Below are 10,255 nucleotides of genomic sequence, written 5' to 3'. Positions count from 1 at the left end.
CCTCCCTTCCTTTGTTCCTTTCTCTCTCTCTTTCACTGGATATTTTATTTACATCTCATTGCCCTTCCTAGCATGTATTCTTTGGAGGCTTTTCATAATTGGCATTATTTTGTCCATGCTGAAAGTTTTGCTTACTTTTATTCTCTGTAGTATCTTTAATTTATATGTGGGGTTTTTCTTTTGTATAACTTATCTAGTTAAAGTATTCATCTTGTATTTTGTTACAACAAAATAGTAACATAGAAAATTGTATCTTTATTTTGGAACCAAAATACAAATGAAGAGTTTGATGATACTCGTTTGTCCCTGTGATGTTTCTTGAGATACTTTTCAGTTTTTTGATTCCAGGCTCTAGTTTCTGAGTTTTTGAATTTAAGCTTGGAAACCTGTTACAAATTCTAGGATTCTATATACCTGTGTCTTTTCAGACTGTTTGTCTGTCTTGGTTTCCTTAGTTCTGATAGGTTGCTGGCAGCTTTATTTAGCTTCTGCAGTCTCACTTTTGAATAAAATTCCTTAGTGAGAAGAGTTATGCTAAATGTCAGTGTGCTTCTGCCTTGAGGGTCCTGCCTTCTTAAATCTTGGCTGCATTGATATGTAGTGTTGTGATGATGTGACAAGAATACCCAGTTTGATCAGCTCGTACCGGTCAGCTCATCTATTTGTTTTAGACCTGACCACTTGGTCCAGGTGGGTTTTTGTTTTTATTTTTTTGTCAGTGGATAGACAGTATATCATGGTAGGAGTTCATGGAGAAGAAACTGTTCATATCAATGTACTGGGTGCTGTGGGAAGCATGAGAGAATAAATTCTAAAATCTCAGTATCCAATTCAAGACACACTCCTGGTGACCTAATGTCTAGTAGGTACAAAACTCTTAAAGTTCATACCTCCCAGGACTGTCATGGACTAAGACAAAAGTCATCAACACATGCGCCTTTGGGGATATTTATCCAAACAGTGGTACACTTCCATTGTCTTTAAAGGTAACAACTCACCACTTTAGCTTTAATGTTGAATTGTTAGTTGCTTTAGTTGGTTAGCCAATGAATCCACTCTTACCATTGTATAAACTTTTGCTGCTACTTTCTTACACTTGTTGAAGTGAAATAATATTGATACCTTACTGTGTATAAAGGAAGAACAATGATTAAATGTTCCTTTCTCTTCAAAAGAACAAAATATACCACTCTTGAACCCTGACTGGCCATTTGTTATTATATGTATACATATATTTATTTGACAATATTCATCTCTTACAGGTTACTTAGCCAAACAATGAAGGATCATTTAGTAAGAGTAGCAAATGAGGCCGAATTTATCCTGAGCAGGCAGAGAGCAGAGGATATTCACAGACATGCAGAATTTGAGGTAAGATACTGCTATGTACTTATTTTAAGGATGCTACTGTGTTTAGATGATAATTATTTGCTTAAGCAGAATGGTAGTATAATCTAAAGAAGCATGCTGTTAGCCTTCAAAATTTAGTTTATGAAAATCATGGAGGATTTTGGAAAAGCTCTCTTGGTTCAGCACATGTTCAACTTGTCATTTTATCACAGTACCTTTGGTGTATTGTTGACCTGCTTTTGATAATGAGAATGGGGCTGTGATCTGGTGGTTTCTTTCTTTCTTTGTTTTTAAGATATTGTCTTTATTCACATTTCAAATGTTATCCCCTTTCCCCATTGCCCCCCCCATTCCCTCCATCCCATTCCCCCTCCCCCTGCTTCTATCAGGATGTTCTCCCTCACCTACCCACTCCTGCCTCCCCACCCTTGAATCCCCCTATACTGGGGCATCAAGCCTTCACAGGACCAAGGGCCTCTCCTCCCATTGATGTCCGACAAGGCCATCCTCTGCTACATATACAGCTGGAGCCATGAGTCCCTCCATGTTTACTCTTTGGTTGGTGGTTTAGTCCCTGGGAGCTCGGGGCAGGGGGGTGTCTGGCTGGTTGATACTATTGTTCTTCCTATGGGGTGGCAAAGAAACTCAGTAAAGGACTTAGTCCTCTTTGGGAACATCTCCTGTTGTGGTTGTGTTTGTATTTCATGGCTTTGAGAGGTTTCAGTTTTCTACTTGCACCATGTGATCAGGCTTAGCAACCTGGGCTGTTGCCTGTTGAGTCTGCCTGCTACACCTGCATATCTCATTCTGTGGCCCACGAGGCACCATGTTTTGTATAACTCATCTTTAACAAATACTTAATTTAGCAGTTCCTCCTGGATATGTGCAACAAACATGGCTTCAGAAAGGAAATGACTGGTTTCATAGCTATATAAATGACTAAAACAGGGATGAAATAAAAAGTTTGACAAGAACATATATTAGAAATTGAAGATATTTAAAAGACATTTAACTCCTGCTTTCTATTATGTAAAGATAGGTACGCTCAAATGTTTTTCTTGTACTTTATAAAAGACGAAAAGCATCCAGTACAGAGTAGTGGGTATAGTTTAAAGGTTATCCATAGTTTGGCTTTTAGTAATTTTCTGAACTTTTTGCACTACTAGTTCCTTTTTTCTTATAAACAGAGATTCTGTTGTATATTTGGACAAAGCCTATAATAGTAAAGAGGTTGATACATTTTTCTTATTATCAATAATGGCTGGCTGGGCAGTGGTGGTGCACACCTTTAATCCCAGCACTTGGGAGGCAGAGGCAGGCGGATTTCTGAGTTCGAGAGTTCGAGGCCAGCCTGGTCTACAGAGTGAGTTCCAGGACAGCCAGGGCTACACAGAGAAACTCTGTCTCGAAAAACCAAAATAAATAAGTAATGGCTGATGATGTAGCTCTTTGGAATACATCCCTTTATTTCTTTCCTTTTTTTTTTTTTGATATCCATGAAATCTTTTCCTTTTGTTGTGTATTGACGTTCCATTAAATTCATAGATTATCATTAGGTATACATTTCAACTTTGTTTTAAAGAGTTTTGTAGTTTTAGACAGAAAGTGTATTAAAAATTATGTCATTTTCAACATTGGACATTATTTTATAAATAGGGTATCTGTATGAATGCATATATTTCAAGACTAAGTTTTAATAAAAAATTTGTTGTTTCAGTTGGAGTTTCAGTTTGCATAAATTATACACATCTGTAATCCAGATGTAATAAATATTATCCCTTAATGATTTTATTTTTCAGAGCCAATTTAAGTTAAAATTCGTTTCAGTAAGAGTTTCATGATGTTCTTTTAGACAATACTGCTTTGCATTTCATTTATTATGCTCTAGAACTCACTTCTTATTAACTTCAGCAGAACTACATATTGTGTGGCAAATTTATTTGCTTGAATTAATAAAAACATATTTCCTTTTAAGTGAAATACTTATTTTGAAAATATTTCATTAACTCTGTATGTATGGCATACATACAGAGTTATGTATACAAACATGTATACACATACATGTTTGTGTGTATATATTGTGGGTATATCTGCTTTTGTGTATCCATATTGATTAGCCTCAGAGGTTGATGTTGGTGTCTTCCTTGATTACATTCTTAGTTTTGAAGCAAGAGTCTCTCATTGAACCCTGGAGCTCCTCAGTTTAACCAAGTTGCTTGCCTAGCAAGTTCCTAGGGATCTGCTGCCTGTTTTTTCCCTACTTCCGGAAGTGTTGGTGTTACAGAGCTATATTGCTGCACAAAGCTTTTATGTGGGTCCTTTAAATCCTATCTCAGATCTTTGACTGGTGACCCTTATCTTTAGCTCCAGCTACATTTTCTAACAGAACCTATAACATTTATTTAGCCAAACATACTACGTTATATTTATCTTTAATGGTGAATTAAAGATGAATGGTACTGTTTTTATGTTTCAGCATTGTGTGTATATTTTCAACATATTAGAATATTAGCACATCTTATATGTTTGTTCAAACGTATTTTTTAATATTTTAGTAATATTGGACTGCCACTATTTTTATGCAGGCCTTTTCTGATCAAATATTATCCACACATTCTATAAGTCTGGGTTTATAGCTGTACTAGATACTAAAATTTTCTTGATACTTTTTATATAACTTCCTCAATGCTTTGTAAATTATGTTCTGCAGGGAGCTTCTCCGCATGACTTCTTTTCAGTAATTAAATTAGCATTTTCAGCTCCTGAAAACTTGTTGGCCTTTTCTGTTCATTGTGTTTCCTCATGCGTAAAATGTGAGACACCCACATATTTTTAATTCTTTCAGAGTACCATTTTATAGTCTGGGTTTGTCAGCTATATAGTGAGAATGGTTTATTTCCCTATTTAATATTAAATAATAATATAAAATATTAATCTTATGTGTCACTTTAAGTATGGATCTTATGTCAGATAAGTAAATATCCAAAATGGACATTTTATAGTAATTTATAAGATGTTGAAGATTATTTTTTTCTTTTAGAGAATCTGGCTAGGTTATTAAAGATAGAAGGTTCCAGAGTTCCGGGTTATCTTTTTTGTAGGTGTAAGAGCTATAAAACTATAAGATTTTAAAGCCTTGTAATTTGGGATAATTGCCAGTATATTAATGAATGTTAACAACTTGAAATAGAATGAATAAATCTTATGTCTATTTTTCTATTTTGATTTATTTGGAAAACTTAACTGAATTACATTTAAATTTGAGGATTGATTTTTATTACAACTTTTCTAGAAAATGTTTGTTGATAACACAGAGCTTATACTGGTTTTCAAAGGAGATCACATCTGTACCACAGTATTCCCTTCTTTATTACATTTCCTAGGTAATGCAGTTCTTTGAAATAAACCATGTTCATCTAGCTATATATCTTTAGATGTTTTGAGTGACCATTCTTTGTTAAACACACACACACACACACACACACACACACACACACACACACACACACAAGTTCCTTTACTTATGGATCTCTCTCTCTCTCTCTCTCTCTCTCTCTCTCTCTCTCTCTCTCTCTGTCTTTTTGGATACTGTAAACTAAGGAGAATATTCTATGTTCTTTATTCAGATTCTGATCTGACCAATGGATTTGTGTTGTGTTGTTGACTGGGTACTTTAAACAATTTAATTGAAAACTTCAAATCTGATTTGCCATTTCAATCTTTGTATTGTGTTACAATGTTGGTTTACAGATACACTATAGTGCAATTCAGTGTGTATGTGTGTATAGTTCTTACAATTTATTTACATTGTAACAGAAGATGCAGTGATAGGATCTTCATTGGAATATGCTTTTCATTCAGCTTCTAATCTTTTGTTGCCTGTTGTTTTGATCAGAGTATTAGCCCATGCAAAGTAATTCAGCTGATTAAAAATTTTAGTGGGAATGAAATGTTGTATTTAAAAGAAAGATTTAGAAAAATTCATGAAATGCCACTGCCAGTCCTCAAATCTGAAGAATCACAGTTATCCTGATTAGCCAAGACAGCTTTGAAAAGACAGAGAGGAGGAAGATGCTCACTTTCTCATTTCAGCATTTCCTACAGATGAAGTGACCAACGATGTGGCACTAACATAATTATAGACACAGGTCAAAGGAATAAAAGTGAAATAAGTACAGATATCTAAAGCTTATTGATCCTTGACAGCAGTGTGCAAACCACTGATGGTATAGTCCTTGCTACTGAATTTATCCTACTCAATACCATTCACAAATCATCAAAAGTTCTGGAATCAGACATAAAATGTATTCAAAGAATGCAGAAAGTAAGTTTATACTCTTAAGGTATCAGCTTGCCAATCAAGTCTAGAGTTTGGATTTTTCAGTAGGAGGGGATTTTGGTTGGATGAGGTCTGCATAATGTCAAACAACCAATTCATGAGAAAGCGAGCTGATTCCATCATCTTAGTGCTCCTCTCACTTTATTTCTCATTTCAGCTTGTCATTTATGCTGTGACATTAATGGGCATGTTCTTTATTATTTTTATAAACCTACAGTCTTTTGGAATGTTAGCATAGCATCTGGCTGATTTCACTGGTTTGGAATGTTCTTTCAAGCTGGGCAGTGGTAGTGCACGCCTTTAATCCTAGCACTTGGGAGGCAGAGGCAGGTGGATTTCTGAGTTCAAGGCTAGCCTGCTCTACAGAGTGAGTTCCAGGACAGCCAGAGCTATACAGGGAAACCCTGTCTCGAAAAATAAACAAACAAAAAGCCTGGAATTATCCTTCAGATATTGTGACTCTTTGCTAACTCCTTAGTTAGCATGTGGGTGCATGTTGTTATTAGGATCAGGTGTTAATTCTGTTTTTTTTTTTAATTTTATTTAATCTTTTTTTTTACACTCCAGAGTTTTGTCCCTCTCCAGTTCCACACTCTGACTGTTCTACTTCCCATACCTCCTCCCCCCACCCCCTCCCAGTCTCCATGAGGATGCCCCCACCCCTGTCCCTACCAGCCCTCCCTACTCCCTGGGGCCTCCAGTCTCTTGAGTGTTAAGGGCAATAATATACAGGTAAAATTATTCATAACTTCAGGATCTAGGCTCTAACAAATACTTTAGCCAGTAATGCTCACTCAACTGGATATCCTCATTTCTTTTTTTTTTTTAATATAATTTTTTTTATTGGATATTTTATTTACATTTCATATGTTATCCCCTTACCTCATCCCCCACCCACCCGGGAGCCCCCCATCCCCTTACCCCTCCTCCTTCTTCTCCGTGGATGTAACCTCCACCTACCCCCCCCCACTCCCACTTCCCCACCCTCAAAATTCCCACCCCCTGGGGCGTCCAGCCTTCATGAGGTCAAGGATCTCTTCTTCCACCTGTGCCGGGCAGGGCCCTCCACTCTTACATATTCATCTGAAGCCCTGGATCCCTCCATAAGTACTCCCAGGCTGGTGGTTAGGACCCTGGGAGCTGTGGTTGGTTGGTATTGTTGCTCTCCTCATGATGCCACAGACCCTTTCAGCTCCTTCAGTCCTCACTCTAACTCCTCCATTGAGAACCTCATGATCAGTTCAATGGCTAGTTGTGAGCATCCGCCTCTGAATATGTCAGACTCTTGAAGACCTCTGAGGAGATATCCATATCAGGCTCTTATCAGCATGCACTTCCTGACTTCCACATCAGCATCTACCTTTGGTGACTGCACATGGGATGGATACTCAGGTGGAAAGGTCTTCAAATGGCCCCTCCTTCAGTTTCTGTCCCTCAATTTGTCTCCATATTTGCTCCCTTGAGTATTTTGTTGCTCCTTCTAAGAAGAATTGAATCACCCCCACTTGGTCTTCCTTTTTTATGAGCTTCATGTGGCCTGTGAGTTGTGTCTTGGGCATTTCAAGGTTCTGGGCTAATATCAAATAATCAGTGAGTGAATACCATGTGTGTTCTTTTGTGATTGGCTTACTTCACTCAGGATTATAATTTCTAGTTCCATCCATTTACCTAGGAACCTCTCGAATTCATTGTTTTTAATAGCTGAGTAATACTCCATTGTGTAAATATACCACATTTTTTGAATCCATTCCTCAGTTGAAGGACATCTGGGTTCTTTCCAGCTCCTGGCTATTATAAATAAGGCTGCTATGAACATAGTTGAGCATATGTCCTTGTTATATGTTCGAGCATCTTCTGGGTATATGCCTAGGAGTGGTATAGCTGGATCCTCGGGTAATGCTATGTCCAATTTTCTGAGGAACCGCCACACTGATTTCCAAAGTGGTTGCACCATCTTGCAGTCCCACCAACAATGGAGGAGCTCAAGTCTAAGTGGATAAAGGACCTCCACATAAAACCAGATACATTGAAACTAATAGAAGAGAAGGTGGGGAAGAGCCTTGAATACTTGGGCACAGGGGAAAAGTTCCTGAACAGAACACCAATGGCATATGCTCTAAGATCAAGAATTGACAAATGGGACTTCATAAAATTGCAAAGTTTCTGTAAGGCAAAGGACACTGTCAATAGGACAAAACGACAACCAACAAATTGGGAAAAGATCTTTACCAATCCTACATCTGATAGAGGGCTAATATCCAATATATACAAAGAACTCAAGAAAGTAGACTCCAGACAACCAAATAACCCTATTAAAAAATGGGGTATAGAGCTTAACAAAGAATTTTCAATGGAAGAAACTCGAATGGCCGAGAAGCACCTAAAGAAATGTTCAGTGTCTTTAGTCATCAGGGAAATGCAAATCAAAACAACTCTGAGATTCCATCTCACACCAGTCAGAATGGCTAAGATTAAGAACTCAGGTGATAGTAGATGCTGGCGAGGGTGTGGAGAAAGAGGAACACTCCTCCATTGTTGATATTCGCATTTCAAAGAAGGGAGTTGAACCCTTCATAGCACATACACAGTATCATTCAAAATATGTGACATAACACAAATCCATTGGTCAGATCAGAATGAAGACATAGCCCCATCATATTTGTATGTTTTTAAAAGTAATCAAAACTCCAAAATTCTTACTACACTGAAACATAAATGAGAGACTTATTATGTCCTTTCTGTAATTGTTTAATGTTTAAAACCAAGCATTAAATAAAAAATTTCATATGCTTATCATGGTTTTAGAGACTTGCCTGATGTGGTTCCTGAGTTTCCCATTTCATATTATGTCCTTCTTTCCATGGATTGTTCTACAGTCACACTAACCTTTCAACTCTTCAAGTATGCTGATTTCTTCTTCCCTCAGACTCTCTGTAGACTCACTGAACACTTACTTACAAAGTATTCTTACCAGTAAGTACAAGTCCAAGCCTTTCCAAAAGTGACATATATGATTTATAGGAATGTATGTACTTCTGATGAAAAACATGATTAGGCATCAAAAAAGTAACAAATGTTATTTGGTAAGAATGAACAGAAAGTGTGCAGGAGTGGCTATTTTACATAGAGTGATAGGAAAGTAGTTACTGCAGATGGCTTGAAGGAACTGAAAGAGCAATCAGGGTGATAAGAGAAAGCAGGATGATGTTAAAGGGATAAAAACGCAAAGGCTCCGAGGCAGGTTCATGCCTGACTTACTTAGAGTATGAGAACATACTGGATTGGAGTGAATGAAAAGGGCGATTGGAATGGAAGCAGAGTAAATCATTCCTGTGGATTCTTAGAGTTGGAAATTCTTTGAGGTCTGTGGGTATGAAGTAACATGTTTAATGGGTAACATGACCCAATCTTAGCGAATTCTATCAGATTTAAGATTATGGAATGGATTTTGTGTTTAGTAGTTACTAAAATCTATTACTTGAAATGGTGTCTGTTTGCCCTGGTGAGCAATTTATTGTTAAAATTAATTTATTTTTGCATTTTCTCAAGAAAACAAGAGAATTATTTAATGAATTGCAGTCTTGTCTTTTCTGGTTACAGTTTCCTTAGTGAAATAATATTGACTTAAGTGGTCACCATTTCTAACACTGCCTATTAAGTCATGTGAGTGTATAGTATTTATTTATCAAAACTGAATTCACTGTATGTGAAGTAAAAATATCTTACCTCTTTTCGAATTATCATTATTCATGTATTTTAATTCACAGATAAGACTAAGTGATGTGTATTAAATTTAGAATATATCTTTGGGGATAGCTAATTCAATCTTATTAATACATATCACCTCACCTGCTTATCACTCTTTTGCAGTGAAAACACCGACAATCTATTTTCTTAATATTTCAGTAATATATTATTGCTTTGGTCATCTTATTGTAAAATTAACCTTTTAATTTTATTTTTCTTAAATAACTCAATTTAAAGTTCAAATTCTCAGTTACATTGGAGTGTTTAAAAGAATTTAAATGATGTTGTAGGTAAACCATCAAGATATAGCTTCTGGGCTGTCTTAAATCCATACCTTATGTCAACTTACTGTAGGTATCCTCCTATAGCCCTTCGTTTCCATGCAACATATATTTGTGTGATAGCTACTTGGAAAATATTTACTTCTCAATTAGAGAAAACTGGAGACTTAGCTTAAAATACAGTATTTATCAGCCATTTGAGCTGGATCATTGAACTACACAGAGACTTAAAATGAAGCTAACAAAGGATGGTCTCTTTTTCTCCTAATTAATGAGCCTGTACTTTCTCTCAACGTATTGATACAAGAGGATAGATTGGTATAGAGCAAAGCACTCATTTTTCAATGCCTAGTTTGGGCTCAAAGTAATTCACAAGAATGTAGTATATATAGAATAATTGAAAAGGGTAGGATTAGGTAGATCATTTTGACTTGTGTTTAATACTGTAATTAAGAGCTGGACTAAAAAAAAAAGAGCTGGACTAAAATATTGTTATTGTAAGTAGGGAATAGTCTTATGGCATTTTTTATGGCATTTT

The 10,255-nt window shown here is 36.4% G+C and overlaps 1 protein-coding gene across 1 annotated transcript in view; it reads left to right on the top strand.

Annotated features, from left to right (window-relative positions):
* The window catches only part of Lrba (LPS responsive beige-like anchor protein), a gene marked incomplete at its 3' end in the record, with an annotated part of 362,529 nt that overhangs the window by 189,825 nt on the left and 162,449 nt on the right, over positions 1 to 10,255 (top strand). The window contains exon 35 of the mRNA XM_028789471.1: positions 1,263 to 1,371. Within this exon, the coding sequence (XP_028645304.1) occupies positions 1,263 to 1,371 (109 nt within the window). The remainder of the gene's footprint in view (positions 1 to 1,262; positions 1,372 to 10,255) is intronic.

Source organism: Grammomys surdaster, unplaced genomic scaffold (assembly GCF_004785775.1).
Source record: "Grammomys surdaster isolate TR1022 unplaced genomic scaffold, NIH_TR_1.0 125834, whole genome shotgun sequence".
NCBI classification, from domain to species: Eukaryota; Metazoa; Chordata; class Mammalia; order Rodentia; family Muridae; genus Grammomys; species Grammomys surdaster.
The sequence above is the reverse complement of the archived record's forward strand: the minus strand, read 5'-3'. Positions and strand labels throughout refer to the sequence as shown.